Source organism: Hyperolius riggenbachi, chromosome 8, assembly GCF_040937935.1.
Source record: "Hyperolius riggenbachi isolate aHypRig1 chromosome 8, aHypRig1.pri, whole genome shotgun sequence".
In the NCBI taxonomy this organism is placed as follows: domain Eukaryota; kingdom Metazoa; phylum Chordata; class Amphibia; order Anura; family Hyperoliidae; genus Hyperolius; species Hyperolius riggenbachi.
In genome coordinates, this window is record NC_090653.1 from 233,888,699 (window position 1) to 233,909,398 (window position 20,700).

At 43.4% G+C, this 20,700-nt stretch overlaps 1 protein-coding gene across 14 annotated transcripts in view; it reads left to right on the forward strand.

The window, feature by feature from the left end:
• ATP2B3 (ATPase plasma membrane Ca2+ transporting 3) overlaps nucleotides 1-20,700 on the forward strand; it is a 495,057-nt gene that overhangs the window by 328,604 nt on the left and 145,753 nt on the right. For 9 of the 14 annotated variants that reach the window (XM_068248338.1, XM_068248335.1, XM_068248339.1 and 6 more), the window contains 3 exons: nucleotides 89-214; nucleotides 8,818-8,889; nucleotides 18,906-18,947. In XM_068248338.1, the coding sequence (XP_068104439.1) occupies nucleotides 89-214; nucleotides 8,818-8,889; nucleotides 18,906-18,947 (240 nt within the window). The remainder of the gene's footprint in view (nucleotides 1-88; nucleotides 215-8,817; nucleotides 8,890-18,905; nucleotides 18,948-20,700) is intronic. The other 5 variants (XM_068248346.1, XM_068248349.1, XM_068248347.1 and 2 more) reach the window with 3 other exon arrangements.

The window sequence follows — 20,700 nt, forward strand, 5'->3', positions numbered from 1 at the left end:
TGACTTGAACCAGGCAGGACAGGGGACAAGGACTGCACGCTGGCCCATGCTGTCTAATAGTAGGACTTATGACTCATGTGCTTGGCAGGTACCCATGTCATGGAGGGCTCTGGCAGAATGGTGGTGACAGCTGTCGGTGTAAATTCACAAACCGGAATCATTTTCACCTTGCTTGGCGCCGGTGGAGAGGAGGAGGAAAAGAAAGACAAGAAAGGTAAGAACAATGCAAGAAATGATTCCCTTGGCTGAACCTGCTCGTGTATACGTGTATATTAGAGTGATTAAAGTTCAATTTTCTGTGCAGCTGGCAAATGTGAAGACAGACTTTGAAAGGTCTTATGCAAACGTGTACTGAAGCAAACTTGGACAATATGAACAGAGCACTGAATGATAAAGCCAATCAGTTAATTTGGGTGCACAGCCCCTTCGTTAACTGAGGAGCTGCCATAGACCACAGTGTAAAATTGCGCTGTGATTAAATTGTACTCAAGGGTTGGACTATCACCATATTTTTCAGTCTATACGACGCTCTGGACTATAAGAACTATCTAGGTTTAGAGGACAAAAAAACCAAGGGGAAAAAAATATATACTTAACCTGGTGCATCCATGGTGCAGCAGCGTCTTGTGGACCTTCTCCCCCCATTAATTATGTCCCCTTTGTGCCTTCCTTGTAATTCCTGTTTCCCCCTGTGTCCTCATCTGTCCCCCTGTGGCCTCTGTGCCTCCATGATCTCTGTCCCCCTGTGTCCACTGTCCTCCTGTGTCCTCTGTCCCCAAGTGTCCTCTGTCCCCTGTGTCCATTGTCCTCCTGTGTCCACTGTCCTCCTGTGTCCCCCTGTGTCCACTGTCCTCCTGTGTCCTCTGTCCCCCTATGTCCTCTGTCCCCTGTGTCTACTGCCCTCCTGTGTCCCATGTACTCTGTCCTCCTGTGTCCCCCTGTGTCCAGTGTCCCTCACTTTCCTCTGTGTCTTCGGGTGTCCCCTTTCCTATGTCCCCACTTCTCTGTCCCTGTCTCCGATGTACATATGTACATAGCTGCTACGCCGCTCCACTGCTCCGATCTAAGGAAGTAGTATTTGAAGAGTAATCTTCCAATCAGGTGGTGGGCTCTACCCCAGACCATTACTCAGAGCCACTCACTGCTCCCTTCTTAATTGGAGCCGTTGGTCTTGAGGGAGGGATCATAGCTCCGTCATTGGGGCCAATCGCTGCACTCCCTGCTACTGAGGGAGTGCAGTGATTGGCCCCAATGATTGAGCTGTGGGCAGAGTAAGCGCAGCAGAGCTGTGTAAACATATTTACCCAACCACGCTGCATCAGAAGTCCTCTTCCTCCTGGCAACCACTCGCTCTACGCTGCCCTCCTCCAACTCCTGATCACATGTGATGTGATGGGGAGCCAGAGGAGGGCAGCATAGAGCACGCAATTGCTGGGAGACCCATCACAGTGTTGACAGGTAAATATTACACTACCTGCGCTTACTCTGCAATCTGTAGTAGAGGAGGAGCGGACCCTCTTAGCCCCATGGCCTCGTCGCGGGGGTCATGGGGGCTATTGTTACACCCCTGGCTGATAAAGTACATCATCAGAGGTTACTGACAGTAACACCTGCAGAACAAAGTAAAATCTGGTTCCAGCACTACACCCAAAAAGGACTACCTTTGCTAAAAGAGCCAGGAGGAAGTCCTCCAGTGTAAGGAGAAAGTCTCTCCGCTTTGGACTTCTATGCCTCCCTATTTGTCATTGACCAACAGTGAAGGTCAAAGCCCAGGACATCATCTCACTTTACTCTCAGTCCAAGTTATATCTGTTAAAGTCTCTGGAAAAAGTTGAGCCATATTGTCATATGGCCATTGCCTAGTTTACAGTGTACTGTCCAAGTTTACTTCAGAGTCACCTTAAAAAGGTCAGTTTTGGTTAAAATGAACCTGTTAGGGCCCGTTTCCACTAGCGCGAATTCGCATGCAGACAACGCATGCGGATTCGCATAGGCAATACAAGTGGATGGGACTGTTTCCACTTGTCAGTTTTCATTTGCGTTTTTATGTGCAGGATTTTTCTGCACGGTAGACCCTGCAGAATTCGCCTGCGTGTGGAATGCAGGCGAATCGCAGGCAATGTATTTAATAGGGAAATTGCATGCGTTTTTTGCATGCGTTTTTTGCCGCGATTTCGCGTGCGATTTCGCATTGAAAGTAATGTAAATTGACACAGGCAGTGACATGGTTAAAATCGCATATACCCTGCCTATGCGAAATCGCGGCAAAAAACGCATACGGAATCGCATCCGCATGCGATTTTGTCAGCGGTGATATGCGGCGATTCCGCACCGCACTAGTGGAAACGGGCCTTTAGTCTTCTCAGTCTTTGTAAAGTATCATTGCTGCTTTATTTTAGGCACCATTATTTCTTACCCTTTCTTGTGTGCCAAAAGTGCACCACAATCCCAGACCTACATTGAATAGATTCCTTTACTTATGTCATTGAGGTCTGCCCCTACCATTCCTGCCTCCCACAACTTACGGTAACCGCGGACACCTTTTCTAGGGCTCTTATTGCTTTCTAGACAGTAGGAAGGGTTGGAAGAGAGCTGACAGTCATAAGTCATGACCTGTATGATTCTGAAGTATAACAACCAAACAACCCTGGAGAAACCTAAAAAAAAGTTATATACTCACCTGTGGAGATGGAAGACTCTGGTCCCCATAGAGCCTTCCTGGTCCTCTTTCCTTGTTTTTGCTCCCCTGCTATCCTCCACATAAAATTATTTATACTTACCTCCAGATTGAATACATCTTTGGCCCTCCTCGAGCTTCCTTCAGAAGTATTTGTCCCCCAGAGACAAGCAGATCCATGCTGCACATGCACCAGTACGAGCTCACACATGTGCAGTACGGATGCTCCCAAGCCCACCTCTTCCTTCCTCACTGATTTCCTACTGGCTAAGTGTCATCATTTCTAGTCATGTGATATTAGATAGATATTAGTGAAAGACAAGACAAACAAGACAAATAACATTTACAGTATATTGCACTTTTATCCTGGTGGACTCAAAGCGCCAGAGCTACAGCCACTAGGGCACACTCAGTAGGCAATAGCAGTGTTATGGAGTCTAGCCCAAGAATGCCTTACTGATTAGGTGCTGTCTGTCACCTGTGTCAGAGGCAGAGCCCTCCAGGGTCTATTCTGTGAGAAGTATTTGTGTTTTATTCCCAACTTGTCACGTTCTTTCTCCATTTTCAAACAATCACAATAAGTATAACACCAGAAAAGAGAATAAATGTTTTAGAGAGAACCAAAAATCATAAAAAAAACATGGGGGAAGTCAATATGCAAGGGACCAACTTCCTGTACCCATGTACACCAATGAGAGATTTAAAACATGAATTAACAAACCTAAAAGGTAACCAAAAAAAAAGACAAAATGTATCTTATTACCAGCACTCATTTTTTTTCATAAAACAAGTTTGCTACAGGACAACTGTAACAAGAGTGATCTGGAGGCTGCCGTATTTTTCCTTTTAAGCAATACCAGTTGCCTGGCAGCCCTGCTGATCTATTTGGCTGCAGTAGTGTCTGAATCACATCAGAAATAAGCATGCAGCTTATCTTGTCAGATCTGACAATAATGTCAGAAACACCTGATCTGCTGCATGCTTGTTCAGGGTCTATGGCTAAAAGTAGGATCAGCAGGATAGCCAGGCAACTGGTATTGTTTAAAAGGAAATGAATATGGCAGCCTTCATATCCCCCTTGTTACAGTTGTCATTTAAGCATAAGTGTTGACTGAGGAGTCCAACAAGTTCACTTTAAACAAAACTGATTGCTATTTATTTATTGATCATATATGGCATCCCTTATGTGCATTTAAAATTGAAATTTAACAACAAAACTGAATTTGTTTTTCTTTTAAAATGAAACCCCTTTGTAAGTATAGAGCAGACATGGTCGCTTTGGTGCATATGCTAAAAAAAACTAGATTTGTAACCTAATCACAAAGTCTGTCTACATTGTTTACTTTTAGTTTATAACTGACTTCTTTAGGCAAAATCATAGAGGTCAGGAACAGGAAGTAAATTATAATTCTAAGTTTTTGCTCTATAACCATGTCAGATCCTCTTCCAATGTAGGAAAAAATTGAAAGTGTGACACATACTGTCACTAATTTGTGATCCTCTGGTTGGCTCATCATGATCGTGTGACACTCTTTCATCATTTCCTGTTTTATGTAGCATGAGTTTACCTATGTAAATCAATGACAGTCACTTAACTTGTCTGGTTCAAAAATGATCCAGTGTAATAGTAAGTGTACCTTGCTGGATGGTCACTCACCAGCTTGTTGGAACACATGGCGGTCCTGGATAGATCTCCTTGATCTCGAAGGTTTTAGCGCCACCCATTACTGTGGTCAAAATGTCTCTAAGTTTTATGAAGAGAAGAGGTGTCACCACTCATTGCTACAAATATATGGAGTATCCAGGACAGGTTAGATGATTGCAGCTGCATTAATGATGGATACAGGGATAGGATCTTGAAGTGAGGGTAAAGGTGGCCATACAGTGGTCGATATGGCCAACAGATTCTTTCCCCTCCAGCTGCTCCTTCCTGTTTCTTCACTCCTGAGTCGCTTGTGTGACATATGCAACAATCGCCAAACACTAGTGTCACTGTGGCACACACCTTATGTGACCACTAGAGGCCTCTAGTATTTGACCTCTAGGAGTTGTTACATCACAAAGGCACCCCAGGTGGAAGGAGCAGCCAGTGGGGAGAGAAGAGACCGGAACCATGCCGTGGACAGGTGAGAGGTGAGAGTAGCTTTGTCACCCGTTGCTCCATCAATCTGCAGATCTACCTCACTTCAACCTGAGGTGCATGAAATAGATACTTTGAGATGTATTTTTCTTGTGTTCATGGTCCACAAATTGGACCCTGCTGTGCTTTAGGGTGGCTCCCTGTCCAGACATTGCAGATCCTGACTTTTTCAACTTAACGCCAATTCCAACCGCAAAGTGCCAGACTGCATTCACCATTCATCAATCCATTACCAACATAGGTTCTGATACTGCAGGGTTCAAAGCAGTGGCGTAGCTAAGGAGCTGTGGGCCCCGATGCAAGTTTTACATGGGGCCCCCCAAGCACTCTTTACATGACAATTGATACGGTGCACCAAAACCTGCCAATGGCAACTACAGTGTCAGAGGTGCAAGAAGGGGATGGGGAACAGTGTGTTAATGATTACCACTATTCAAAGTATCTATAGAAGTGATTATTATGAGCACAGGACCAATAGAGAGCTAATACTGTGGTTGAGGGAGGGACCTTCGGGGCCCCTCTGGCCCAAGGGCCCCGATGCGGTCGCTACCTCTGCACCCCCTATTGCTACGCCCCTGGTTCAAAGATAGAAGAAGGGCCTACTGCTAAGCTATAGCAAAAGTAGTCAAAGTCTAAAGTAAACCGGCAGGGCTCATCCAGACTAAGGATTGCTAGGCCCAAAAGGTCTATTCAGATGATTTTAAAGGTACCATACTTACGTACAACTGTTGGTGCTCATTTTTAGCCATGTTGTTGGTTTGGGTAATTAATTCTGCACTGTTTTAAATGTCTCAATATCTTGTTTATAAATGGTCAGTATGCATGTCATACACGTTGTATTATTGGGTGATGGACATTTCCATCTTCTATCTGTGGGAATGAGAATGTAGACTGCATAGAACTGTATGTGATATCCTCTTGATCTTTTGAATTGAATTGTTATTTGTTTCTGAATCCTAACAGTTGTGTAGAAAGAAAAGAAATCATGCTTTATTGATTTGGTCAGCCCTCTGGGCCCAAAGATAAGAGGGCCCTTTATTTCTTTCTATGTCCCTTCAAGAAGATCCTTCCCATAATTCCATGCAAGTTGGCTGTTGGGATGACATTGTACTCCATGGCAGTCCCCTCTGATCCTAGCCATTACTGTGCAATGTTTTTGAGTCCTGGCATATGTCAAAAGCAGCAGAACCATCTAGGACCAAAAAAAAAAAATCTAATTTAAAGGAGAACTCCTCACAAAGATTTTAGTTGGTGTAAGGTGTACCAAACCCAACACACCCTGCTACGTGCATTATTTTCGCTGTTGTGCTGATGTGACTGAAGACCCTTAAGGTGGCCACTAATGATACAATCTTTTTCATCCAATTTTACCAAATCTATGTAGTATAAGGGTAAACTGAGTGAATATATTGAATGGATAATTTAGGCAGTTACCTTATATTACATAGAAATGGTAAGATTGGATGAAAAAGATTGTATCACTAGTGGCCAGCTTTAACGTTATTAGAACATAACATTTTAAATTCATCCTCCTCCTCAGTGATTTGCAGCTGCCTGCTGACTCCTGGTGAGACATAATCTTCTCCTTTAGTCACATGGTCTTGCTGGGCGGAGAGTGGCTGTTCTGTCAGCTAAAGCCACAACTCCCTGAAGATTCATTGCTTATCATGCTTGTTAGTTCCTAGCGGTGAGGTGTGGCGTCAGTTTGACTGGGAAGAGAAGAGTGAGCAGCCAGCTGGAGATTACTGAGGAAGATTTTTGATTTTGCAGATATTTCCTTTTTATTTTGCAGAAAGCACAATATTTTGATAAAACCTTATTTTGTACTATTAATTTAAGATAATGTTTTATTAACTACATATAAAACAGACAGAAGGACCTGGCATGCTATGGTCCATGGGGTCCAAAGAGTCGGGCATGACTGAATAGCGACTGAACAACAACATATAAAACAAACTCGGCTTCAGCTTTTACTTAAAGTGAACCAGAGACAAAGCACCCTCATGTATTTTACCATATATATCAGTGAGAACATTAGAGAAAACACCTACACTGCTCTCTGTTTCATTCTTCACTGCTCAGCCTGCTTCTCATCAGCCCTGATGAAATCCCCGAGCATTCAGTCAGGCTTTGCTCAGGAATCATTATAGCTGAGTCATTATAGCAGAGCCAGAAGGGGGCAGGCTTGGGCTTGAAAAGACATCAGAGAAGCCAGACTCAGCTATAATGATTCCGGAGCAAAGCCAAACTGAATGCTCAGTCTGGGATTTTATCAGGGCTGTAAGAAGCAAGCTGAACAGTGAAGAATGTAGAGAGCAGGGTAGCTATTTTCTCTAATGTTTCCACTGATATAAAGGGAAAATACATGAGGGTGCTTCGTCTCTGGTTCACTTTAAAGGATGAGAAGGTGAGGGAGAGAGAGCGCTCCGATAGTGCAGCAATTTAGTGTGTTGAATTACACGCTTATTAACAATGCACTTACGGTTTGAAGATTGTGTCGGTATGACAGATCAAGAATTTTCAACAAATCTCTTGGCCAGGCTGATACGGTTCGAGAGGACCTCCTGCGGGCTGTAGCAAGGCACTCTTTTAATCTTCAAATCGCAAGAGCGCAAGTTTCTTCTTTCTTTCACTTTAAAGGATAACTGACCTGAAACAAACCTGTAAAATAGTGATATGTACATACTACTCACTTCCTGCAGACCGCATCCACTATATTCTGACGTTTCTCAGGTGTACCATTTGGCCACCACTCCTTTCTGAAATCCGGCAACTCCATATTGAAAATGGTGCTGACCCCGGAAGTCCCTCCAGGGTCAGCATTACATCAGCATCGCTAAGGACACTTGGGAGCAAGCTCGGTGGGATGAAGAGGGAGGTGAATGGGACAGGAAAGGGTTGGAAAAGGGGTGTGAGTAGGACAGTCATATACAGGAAGTTAGCCTCTTCCTGTTTAAAATCTTGGTTTTCTCTGAAAGTCAAACGTTTTTGCTTAGGATAATGGGGACCGGTTAAAGTACGCAGTTCAGCAGTACTTTAACCGCACCCCCCGGTGGTGTCTAACCCTTAACCCTCCTCGGTAGTGACTAACCATTAACCCCACCCCTGGTGGTGCAAGCCCCTTAACAGCCCCCCACCCAGTGGTGCCTAACCCTTAACCCCCTCAACTAACCTCAACCCCCCCCAACTAACTGTAACCCCAACATAGCCGCACCCTTTTAAACTTGCAATGTATTCAAATGAACCTCATTAGGCTATTTGATCAGGAGATACATAAATAAACAGCTGAACATGGAACTTTGGGCCATATTCACAAAAGTTTGGTAAAATTGCACAATGAGGGCATGGCAATTTTACTGTTACAGTCTTAAGCTAACAACGTACTATTAGCACAGAGTGTATTACCAAGGTAAAGCGAGCGTTGCTAGGATAACGTGTGTTACGCTACGTGCGTACCATGCTACTTTAACTTGGTTTGCGTTCGAATAATCTGTGTCTTCTTTTTCACTGATATTACCTTGTCATTTTTACTGTCACAAGAATGATGACGAAAAACCCAGAGAGTTTAGTCAGAGTTCAACCTAATTCAGTAACCCTTCAACAATCATTACCATGTTGAGAAATGACCGAAGGAATAAGACAATTTCTAAAGTGGGTGCTTTTTTCACTGGAGTTCTTCTTTAAATATGAGGCAGGGCTGAAATATTTATATAAATATATGAAAAAAGAACTACCTAATGTTATTATTGTTATTTATTTGACTTTTGTGGTGGTATTGCTGCTTTTATGCTCATTGAAGGCCTGTCTGATGTTTAGAACCCATTTCATTGTTCTTTTATTTTTTGTTTCTCTTACTTCCTTCTTTTCTTCCTTCCTCCCGCCTCCTCGTGGCCATTTCTGACCTCCTGACCGCCTCTTCCTTCTCTACATCCTCACTCTCCACTCCCACTTACATGAATCTGCACTCTGCCTCCCCCTTGTTTAAACTGTCTTTTCCTAGCTGCCAAATCTGCCGTCACTGCCCACCATATCACTGCCGCTAACGCTTACCTAACATCCAGCTACAAGAACGGTACGTGTTCCTCGCGGCGCAGGCCGTCAGGCTGTGGTACGTGTACCCCAGGGGGTACCTCTCAAAATTCAGGGAACACTTTTATGTCTTAAACTCGCTACCTCATAATAAGAGTTACAGACTACCTCACAAGCTCATGGTGAACCAGAACTCCTAGGAGTGTGTAAGGGACCAAAAAGCCCTCTTACTAAAATGCTGTGCAAAACAGAAGTTTGCCTTCTTAAAAGATACATCCAAGGTCCCAAAAAAAACAAAAATCAACTTACCTGGGGCTTCCTCCAGCGCAGTACAGTCTGGATGACATCAGTGGAGTGCAAAAGAAGCTGATCCTGGAGCCGACCTGGCAAGGTCGGCATCTGTCCCGGAGGAGACCGGAAGCCACCGGAGCTGCGGCGAGGTCACAGGACGCCTGCCAGGGGCTGGAGGAAGCCCCAGGTAAGTGGATTTTTGTTTTTTTTGGGGACATATCCTTTAAAACAGAAGGTATTGGCGATAATTCATGTTGGAGTGAGCAATTGATGTCTCCCACGATGCATCACTGCTGAATATGAATATAAAATGTGAATATGAAAAGATGATTTGCATATTCAGCAGTGATGCATTGTGGGAGACCTCATATGCTCACTCCAACCTGAGTTATCGCAAATACTTTCTGTTTTAAGAAGGCAAACTTTTGTTTTACCTCATAATAATAAAGAGATGTAGAGTACAGTCAAGACAAGACACAGAACATTTTCTCCTGGCGGATTCAAAGCACCAGAGCTGTAGCCACTAGGGCTAGCTAAATAGGCAGTAGCAGTGTTAGGAAGTCTTGCCCGAGGTCTCCTTACTGAACAGGTGCTGGCTTACTGAACGGGAAGATTGAACCCTGGTCTCCTGTGCCAGAGGCACAGCCCTTAGCTGTATGAGAGAGAGGACACAAATGTCTTGGTGAAGACTGGCTGTATGAAAGACAAAAAAGAACAGTCCTGGTGACAGGCAAGAAGAATGAACTGTGGTGACACCGTCTGACAACATGACAGGAGTTGCAATGGTCTTATTCTGCGCTCTGGTATACAGCCAGGAGTATGTAGCCCTGGAGGAGAGAGGCAATAGCAGCTCCGCAAGAAGCTGCTTATACCTTTCCATTGACATACCTCTCAACTTTTTCAAATCAGAAAGAGGGACACTTAAGCCTCACCCCTTCCACACCTCTTGCCACGCCCCTGCCACAACCCTAGGCACGCATTTTATAAAGATCTCATAAGAAAAATGTGTTGTTTTATAATCCAAACCAAACTGGTCCTTTCTGTTCTGGTTCATTTTCCTACATATTAAAATTTTAAAATAGGAAATATATATAAATGTTTAAAGGCTGGGAATAAAGTTCCTATTTAAGGCTAGTTCCACACTAGGCACGGTTGCAGGACGGACGCTGCAGTCCGGTAATAGGGGAAGTACCACCAGTTCGCAAACTGATCCGTTTTTCAAAAAAAGTGCATCAGTCTTGCTTCCGTTTCCGTTCCGTTTTTTTACCCCAAAAAACGGACAGAAAACGTCTCTATGGTTTTCTATGGAATTTGGCCATTAGGAAGGTAGTGGGAGGAGTTTTTGGGCCAATAATCAATCATTTTGTCAATGGGAATCAGTGGGCAGGACGTGGGCATGGGGAATGTAGTGGCGGGGGCTGTGGGAGTGGATTTGGGACAATAGATGGGAAGTGGGAGTGGTTGTTCTGTAAAGAAAGTAGATTAGCACCATGTAAGGATATTTGTAATATACAGGGGAGTGTTTTGGGAGTGGCTTTGATGTCTATTGTGTGCAGGGCCGGCCCTAGACTTTTTGCCGCTCCAGCGTGCGCTCCACTGACGTCACTTCCTGCAACGCTGCAGGAAGTGACGTCAGTGGAGCGCATGCTGGAGCGAGTAAGAGGTGAGTGCTCCCTGCCCGTGCCTCTTACGAGTAGCGGCTGCTTCTTAACTATTTAAGGCGGAGGGGAGCGCAGATCGGGGGACCCAGGCGAGGAAGGAGGGGGTCCGACCCCCCTCCCCGCCGCTAGGCCCAATAACCCCGTCCTGCCCGCTACCCCTCCAGCTCGGCGGCCGGCTCTCTGCACCCACGGACGGGCGGGTGCCGCCCCTAGAAAATGTGCCGCCTGAGGCAAAAGTTTCACCCCGCCTCATGAGCGGGCCGGCCCTGATTGTGTGTGTCCACATTTATAAAGCTCCTGGGCATGATGGCTGCACTCGTGTCTCTCCCAGCTCATAAACAGGAAGCTGTCAGAGATAACGTTGAGGGGAGTAGAAGGAAGTTCAGGCTATCTGTATTTTTCATCCGTTTTGGGTGCTATTTTGCCTGTGCAGATGGAGTTGCGTTTTCCCATTGCTTTTCACTACCCATCCGTGTATCCGTGGTCTGTAAAAATGCAGCAATTCTGGACCTTCCATTCAGGTTTTGAAAACGGGTCCCCGCAAACGCAGACGGATCCGTTTTTTTCTTGGGTGAGGTTGGCTGCTATTTTTAACATTAGTATCCGGGACTCCGTTTTTCATCAGGGCTGAAAAACGGAGCCACGGATACGTTTCCGGACCTAGTGTGGACTAGGCCTAACTCATTTTTAACTTAAAATGAGTTAAATGGAGTCAATTTAACTCATTTTTCAGAATTAAAATACATGTATTTACATAGGTCCGTACATCAGTCCTGAAAAGAGGGACATAATAAGGGAGAAAGAGGGACAGAGGGGTTCAGTTCCCAATGAGGGACTGTCCCTTCAAGAGACTGCAGATTCTTAAAGGCTCAATGTGTGTCATGTTTAATGATCGTTGCTTGATGGTATGCATCATGCTGCAGTGAAGAATGCTGTACAGACATGCTTTTCCACCATAGCCAGGAAGCAGGTATTTTTCAATGGAGACGACAGGCTGGCGCTAAAGCAAACGGCTTTCAGCGAAATGGGCCAATGCTAGATTGTTGTCCTTCTAGAGACCTGAGCCTTGCAGATTGGGCATCTTGGCTGAGTTAATTCTAGTATGCATACAAGCCTTTACATTGTTAACACCAGTCTTGCGCTTGCACAACTTGTTTACTGTAATATACTTATTTTCATAGTAGTGGTCTTTTAAAGAGACACTGAAGCAAAAAAAAAAATTATGATATAATGAACTGGTTGTGTAGTACAGCTAAGAAATAAAACATTAGGAGCAGAGACATGAGTCTAATATTGTTTCCAGTACAGGAAAAGTTAAGAAACTCCAGTTGTTACCTATGCAAAAGAGCCACTGATCTCTACGACTTTCAAAGTCGCAGAGAGCTCTGTCTTCTGAAGCTTATTATCTCAAGTGTCTGTCACTGTATTTTCTTTTTTTGCATAGGACAATTCAAACGTTCACTAGCCTGCTCTGTAAAATCATTTAGAATGCTGAGTAGTGTGTACACTGCAAATATTAGAGAATGATGCAATGTTATATAAAAAAAACTATATAACTGAAAATACAAATATGAGAATATTTTCTTTGCTACTAATGTTCTAGTAATTATCCGTACTATACAACAAATTCTTTAAATCTAATTTTTTTTTCGCTTCAGTGTCTCTTTAAAGAGAATGCTCCTTTTCCAGAATCTGAGTCACTCCATTAGTAAACCTTTAGCAGCCAAATAAAGTAAAACTTTATTTGGCTGAATGGCAGAATTTTTCCTGCTGCTGGGGAGGTATGTCTTCCCCAGCCTGGCAGGCTCAGCAGGTTATGCAGAGCGGGCGGCAGGGAGCTTTCATAGGTACCTGTCCGGACGGCTGGATTGGCAATGTAATCCTGTCATGTCTTCTCAGTTCCGATCACATGATATGACGGGGATCCAGGAGACCGTGTCAGTGTTACAGCACCACCCGGTGGTGGAAGATGGAAGAGCCTCTTCCATCTCCCCTCTTCCACCACCAGGTGACGCTGAGTATTCTCCGATCGATGTCCTCCATTTTTTATAGGGTGATCTGTGAGTTCTGGGAATACTTAGATCTGAACACTACTGTACAGATATGCTTACTGTGCTCCCTGCGAGTAGCATGTACTGTTCTATGGGGAAGGGTGGGAGAAGTAGGAGAAATAACTTAGTGCCCTGCTAGGAGACACTGCGGGGATGCTGGCTGAAGGTTTTCCATTGCTGAAGAGTAGGCGGCCAGCGACATGGGACACGTGTACACACAGCAGACTATCGCCCAGATGATGGTTTTGGCCTCCATGTATACTGTGTTTATGTATCATTATCTTTCCCAATGACTCCATTGGTGAAATCTCACCATCAGATATTCAGATTAAAGGGGCCAATACACTGGTTCGATTTCAGCGATCAATTCAATCAAATCGATCGCATATTGATGCGATTTGCGGGCGATTTCGATCGATTTGATCTATCTGACAGGATGAAAAAATCTAGAGGGCCCATAGAGTTGCATTGGATCTATTGGTGCAGTAATGCCTTTAGATCGATTTTCATTAGATTTCCAATAGATTTCATTCTGAAATCTATTGGAAATCTGTTCCTAGTGTGTGTTGCACACCATATAGATTCCTGTCAGATTCGACCTGACAGGCATCTGACAGAAATCTATCTGATGGTCGAATCTGCTGCAAATCTATCAGTGAATGGCCACCTTAAGGGATCTTACACCAGAAGAATATATATTAGTAGATGAGAGTGGTGGTAGGCTATTGCTATCCCTTGTATTTTTGCCATTTTTTTTAGCATCTTCCTTAAGGGACCCATACACTGGTCGATTTCAGCGTTAAATCGATTCTATAGAATCGATCACAAATCGATTCTATCAAATTCCCCATTCGATCGTTTTGCGGCCGATTTCAATCTGTGTGACAGGATGGAAGTTATAGGTCGATCTGCTGCTCGCAGCAGATTGATGGCCCATAGAGTTGCATTGGATTTAATGGTCCAATAATGCATTTGGATCGATTTCCAATAGATTTCATTCTAAAATCGATTGGAAATCTGTTCCTAGTATGTGGCACACATCAGATAGATTCCTGTCATGTTCGACTTGACAGGCATCTGACTAATCTATCTGATGGTCGAATCTGTTGCAAATCTATAATGGTATAGTCACCTTTATTATGCTAGGTACACACCATACAATTATCTGGCAGATTTACCTGCCAGATTGATTATTTCCAACATAGAAGTGAATGGAAATCGATCAATAATCAGATCGGACATGTTAGAAATAATCAATCTGGCAGGTAAATCTGCCAGGAAATTGTTTGGTATGTTCCTACCTAGCATTACATGAAGAATAACATTGTGAGGCTAGCTGAATGTAACTCTGGCAAAGATGTATATTGTAGTCCCTAAAGTAAATTTCCTCAGATCTTGCAACTGGCAGTTTCCTGCGCTCCTCTGACCACATGTCCTGAAGAACGAGAAAGTCTCCCTCGCTGTCTCTGCAGGTACAGCAGTTGGCTGGGGCGGGGCCTGTGCCACTTCCCTTATTAAGACCCACCCTTTGTTCATCTCCAGCAGATGTAGCTGGAGAGAGAGAGTCAGATGGTTATTGTGAGGGGAGGAGTAATGCTCAGTGTATGTGCTAATTAGTGGATGGGATGGGATGTGGTTAATAGTAAAATCAGTTGATGGTTAGTATAAGGATAGGGGAACAGTTATTCTGGCCACACATGGAAAAATGTGGTTGATCAATGAATCAATTTAAAATGATATGATTTGGAAATCCAACATTTACTGCTCTCTCTAAAATCTAACCTTGTTTGACAACATTAGGGATTGTCTCTGGTTAAAGTAAGGGTAGGGTGAATGTTGGGGGCAAGTTACTGGTTAGTGAGAGCTCAAAGGGGGTAAGAGGCGCCCTGGAGTGTATAAAACTGAATTAAAAACAAATAAAAGAGGAAAATAAGGGGAGAGGGCTTATCTCAATAACGACAAATGTATGTATATAAATATTCATTTTTAGTAAGCACAGGTAACACGTTTCATGGGTGTCTGCCCACTTCCTCAGGCCAAATAAAGTGCCTAAAATCATCAAATACAGAGGGCTCAGAACTCAAAACATACGTATCTAACCCCCTTGTTTCACCTCCTTGTGAGGGCTCAGTCTGGTCACCACATGGCTGATGTCACATGTCAGGACCTTACTGCTGTTTTTCAAGAGTGCAATCATCATCATCATGAAAATTAGGCGAAATGAATACTCACAAAGAGAGGTTGCATAGGAAGCAACCAACCACTGGAAGCAAGTGGATATGCACATACCCGACCCAACTCGGTTATCCAGAGAGGGTCTCTGGATAACCGAGTTGGGTCGGGTATGTGCATATCCACTTGCTTCCAGTGGTTGGTTGCTTCCTATGCAACCTCTCTTTGTGAGTATTCATTTCGCCTAATTTTCATTTTTATATACACTTTATGGCATACTACTGCACCATTTAGGCTCCCCCTGTCTAAGTGTTTTCTTCTTAGGGTGCATAGACACACAGTTGGTTAGTGAGATGTAAGGGCTAAGCTTACAGTTTGGCAGAGTTGGTCACTGGTTAGTGCTAGGGTAGGGATAAGGTTAGAGTTAGTCACCAGAGATGGTCAGAAATTTCCAGCGGAATGCTGGTTTCCGATTGGAAATCTACTTTCCACAGCGGTAATTGGAAATTGCCTTTCGGAAAACGGAAATCCGTCAAAATGCCCCATTACTTGGGAATTTTAAGCCAATCACAGTACTCTTAAGCATTGGACCAATCAGAATGCAGAATTTTTCCCACTGAAATCGGATTACTGAGGTTATTCAAGACCAATCACCAGACTCAGATACTACCAAGTTTTTCTGAGTCGTGTGATCGTGACTCACTACATTCTCTGATTGGTCTAAATCGGATGAATTTCATTTATCTGATCGGATTGGTTAGGAGATGTGTGTCCATTAAGTCCCAAACAATAATTTCCGATCGAAGAATCCTTCGTAAACGATCGCAAATTAGTGGCCACTTTAATACTTTTATAGACTCTGCATGCTTGTTTCAGGTGTGTGATTCAGACACTACTACAGCCAGGAAGATCAGCAGGGCTGCCAGGCAACTTTTATTGTTTAAAAGGATACAAAATAAATATGGCAGTGTTCATATACTGCACACTTCAGGTGTCCTTTAAAGTTTTCACCATATAGGTCCCTCAAGCAGCTTACAGCAGAAGCGCACCTGAGGGCTGATACTCACTGGAGATGGGGAGGAGGCCCGGAAAGGTACAGAGCTACAGATTATAAATACTGGTGCTATATCCTTACTATGCAGCATGTCAGAGGTGCGGGGAATGAGCCAGACAGAATTAAAGAGATCTTGGCAGGTGAAGGCGTTAATACATTTCGACGGCCTTTTTGGGCAGTGCCTCCTCTATGCCGCTCAGCCGAGCACATGCATTTTCAGATGGCAGGTCCTGGAAAATCACAAGTAAATGGCTTCTGCCTCAGTTTATTTCTAAGGAGCTGACAGATAAATTGTGACTTCCGTCTGTTACAAGGCTGAGTGTTATTCCATTCTGATGTGACAGTGCAATTTTCTGATTCTCTGATTACCGCCTATAAGAGGGGAGAGCGAAGGAAATCATTACCAGGGCTACCATACGCTGCAAAATCTACTTATGTAACATATGTCTGTATATATAATATATATATATATATATATATATATATATATATATATATATACACAGTATATGTATTGGTATATATGCAGTATATATTTACATACACACACATCTATGACAAAGAGATTAAAAATGAAATATGGGTGTGCAGGTCACAAAACAACACACACCAGGGCTGTTTTTAGCCATAGACAAATCAGACAGGGGCCTGGAGTGATGCCTGCAGGAGGGGGCACCATGGAAACATCATTTCTGTATATAATCTATTATTGTGTCATTGCTGCCCGCAAAACTAATAAAAGTATTTATGGAGCCTACAATCCACCCCTTCACTAGTTTAGCCAAGCAGTATGGTCAGTTTCAAGGCACCCAGCTAAGACAGCTACAATAGCGTTTAATCCAGCACAATAATTATGTGGAGGCCACTGTTGTCATGGAAACTTGCATGCTACTTTTTTTTCAACAAAGAATGCCTTCAAGGGCAGGGGATAACAACCCAATCATCACCCACGTCACAAGGTAGTTGAGGAGGAGCTAGGGAGGGGCAACAACTAATTTATCTCTGTGTACTCAAAATCTACCTCCTCCCTATGCTGAGAGATTAGCTCTTTGTGTCCAGCACTGCATCTACAAATCAACAGAACTCCCTGTCCCTGCTCACTGTACAAAGAAGAAACACCTTCCACACCCTACTCGATGTTTTTATAACTTGGTTAAAAAAAGACAGCAATTAGATATGGTTTCATACTGCAGGCAGGGCAGAGGGACACAAGGCTTTTTAAAACACATTGGAGAGATTGTTAGGATTACATGCTTTAATAGCAGGGAGATAAATGGGCAGGGATATGATGAGACTGATGAGATGCAGTTCACGTCACAAAAAATGTATCTGTTTCAGCAGTGGGAGGTGGTGAGCAGGATCAGATGATCTGCTTTTGCTATAGAGGCACCTCCTTTTAAAGGAGCAACAGGATGCAATCATTTAAGTACCTTCAGTATATTTATTGCAAAAAGTACAGACTTGCAATGCACACATCTTTGTGCAATAATAATGAATGCATATTTACTCTGATATGCATTAAAACGATGGAAGACTGAACTAAGGCTTTAAGCCCATGGTTTGCAGCAGCTTCAAATGTCTGCTTCAAGCAATTTGTAAGTATCTGTAGAGTTGTTGCTGTAACTGTTCTGTTATAGGCAAACTTTGCCCAGAAATAAGCTAGAAGAATCTATTGCCAGTGTTTCCACCACAGAAGGTTGAAGAGTGCCAACTGATAGTACTACAGTAGAGGATTGCTGCAGATTTTAGCAACCAAGAAATGACAGTGAAATAAACGTTGTGATATATCTTAATACAATTAACCACAATGATCTTGCTATGTTATGACTGGTTAATATTAGTTACTAGCTTAGCTGTCCAGACACCAAAACCATACAGAGAAGAAGACTCCTGATTAAAGAAGTCTGTAATGAGATGTATATGGTGGCTGCTGTCACCGTCATTCTTCCCTTTTTTAGTGTCGGCAACATGTGGGCTGTCGGGGCTGATCTTTTGGCTTAAGTCTTGTTGAACTCACACCTGGGACAGGCCTGCTGGTGGAGTCAGAAGACCTCATCTGTATACATCTTTTGGGTCAGAGACTCAGGAAGCGGTAACAGCAGATGATCAGCTCAACAGTTAGGCAAGCAGGGACAGATTTTCCATAAGGCCGTGTAGGCACATGCCTACAGGCACCTTATGTGGGAGAGGCAGCCCTCCTCCTCAGATCACTCACCTCAGGCACTTACACCCTAATCCTTGTCTCATGTCACTAAGGATGATATGAGACAGTGATTGGAGTGTAATATTCTAAGGACAGTTAGTGGCATAAGGATGGAATTAGAGTTCAGAATATTTTTATTTGGGGTATGGCCTGTGTTCAGGGGCACAGTTTAGGGCAACAGAGGGCCTGTGCCTATGAGCCTCGGAGTTGTAAATCTGGCCCTGCAACCAAGTAGTAGATTTAAAAAGTAAATAAAAGATGGCAACTTCCATATCTTTCACACTACAAGTTTCCTTTAAGTACTTCTTAGAAACAACTTTTAGAGAACAACTTGAACCCTTTACAAGAAACAGCATAAGACGATATAAAAAGTTACAAGTAGGTGGAAAACTTCCAAGTGTCGTTTCTTTTTTCTTTCCTCTTCCCAGTCCTCATGCTGGAAAGTGCCCACGTCCCACCTCCTTCCCATCAGCCCCACCACTTCTCCATGTTTGGTGTCGCTTTGGCTGTTGTTTAGCATGGCCCCACTAGTCCACCATAGTGTATGTATGTCTTGTGTTGTTTCTGTGCGCGGTGTGTCTTGTCTGTTTTCATGTCTTGTGTTTGTCATCCCTCTTTTTGTTATAGGAAAGCAGCAGGATGGGGCAGTGGAGAATATTCAAAACAAAGGTAATGTGCACCCCTCTTGTAGTCCAATGACATAAGATCATCATCGCCTCTCAGTACGGATGGCACACAGTACCGAGAATAATACATTTTCAAAATAAATCGGCATCCTATAGAAAAAACGGTTCAACCCAGCTGAAATAGGTGCAGAGAGTCCTACCAAGTGCAACACATGACGATGTACGCTGTTTGTAGGCATAGGCAAAGTAAGCGTGCCTAGAGCGTCTCCTTCTGGAAGGTGCATCTCAGAACCATTCCGGGAACATTGATTTCTTACATGTTAGATGAAGAAAGGGTTGGGATGGCAACGTATTCCCTTTTGGTAAAGGGTCTGCCTGCCTATGTAACTACTGAACTGGTCTGTTGTGTGGTTCCAATTTGTTAGGTTTGTGAGGTGCACTTGGCCATGGTATTTTTTTATATTATAAATTATTTTGACAACCATGTTTACTTTGCTGTCTAGTAATTCATCCTTGGAGTCTACAAAACTGATCGGTGAGAGGATGTCTGTATCAACCAGATGGCTATGCTTGTTTGGCCTGTCTCCAATGTGCATCAAAATACTTGATGTCCAGATATATAGATGTGACCACTGAAGGCTAGATTCTACCCTCCCAATCCCCCATTATACAATAGAGCACCTGTAAACTACAGTGACATTACCACCTGTTTACCCAAAAGAATCTAGGAGGTAGACCAGGAGGTCTAGCCAGGTAAGACAAGAGAACACAAGAAACAGAACAACTATATCACGCTTTTCTCCTGACGGACTTAAAGCACCAGAGCTGCAGCCACTTAAGGCTCGCTCTATGGGCGACCAGGATCATTAGGGAGCCTTGCCCAACACGCCTCATTGTTTTTCATACTGGTCAAAGGCTCAAACACTGCATCAAGGGCAGCAGCTATAACCAGGGCACAAGCCAGGTGCCCCTTAGTGGAGTGGAACTGTTGCAGTCTATGGCGTGTGATATAAAGGCCCTGCTCTGATTGACTTTAACCTAGCCTATTGGGCATCCTTCCAACTTCTCCCGCTTAAGCACTATCATTTTTTTATCTGTCAGTATAGAGTTTGAAACTAGATTCCATATCCGATGAATTAAATGAAATGGGGTAAAGAGGTTTCAGACAAATGACTCCAGTTTTATACATTAGTACATTTATCCAGTAAAGGTGCCCTATATAGTTAACCAAATTAGCCCCAGGGTAAGCATTTCATAATGTTACACCATGAAACCTACTCCTTTGTATATGTAATTTAGGGATTCCAGTGCTGGTCACATGAGGTATGCCTAGGCATCAGCACAGGAAGTACATGGAATTCTCCTCACAATACATGCGGCTGTAAAATTACTAGTGAAAAGCAGGGTTAGAGAAAAAGGAACTTTTGTCTGGTAATTATTGTTGTCTGTGTCCTTGTTAAGGTAGGCATACACAATTAGAAGTTTTTAATAGATTTGACATTCACATTTGGTTTGATAGAAATGTTGACTTAAATGTATTTGAAATGAGGGTGCACTCAATAGATCTATTGATCATATCTGAACAGGAAATGACAATTCTCCTCTCGGTTGAGTGCTTGAGGGCCACAACGATAAGCAGCACACCATCGACAGCCACGTAGTTTGTACTGTATTGAGTGGTACTAAGTTAGCGGTGACGGTGTTTCAATTTGTATTCTGATATACTGTATATTCTGGTGTATAAGACTACTTTTTAACCCTTTAAAATCTTCTGAAAAGTCAGGGATCGTCTTATA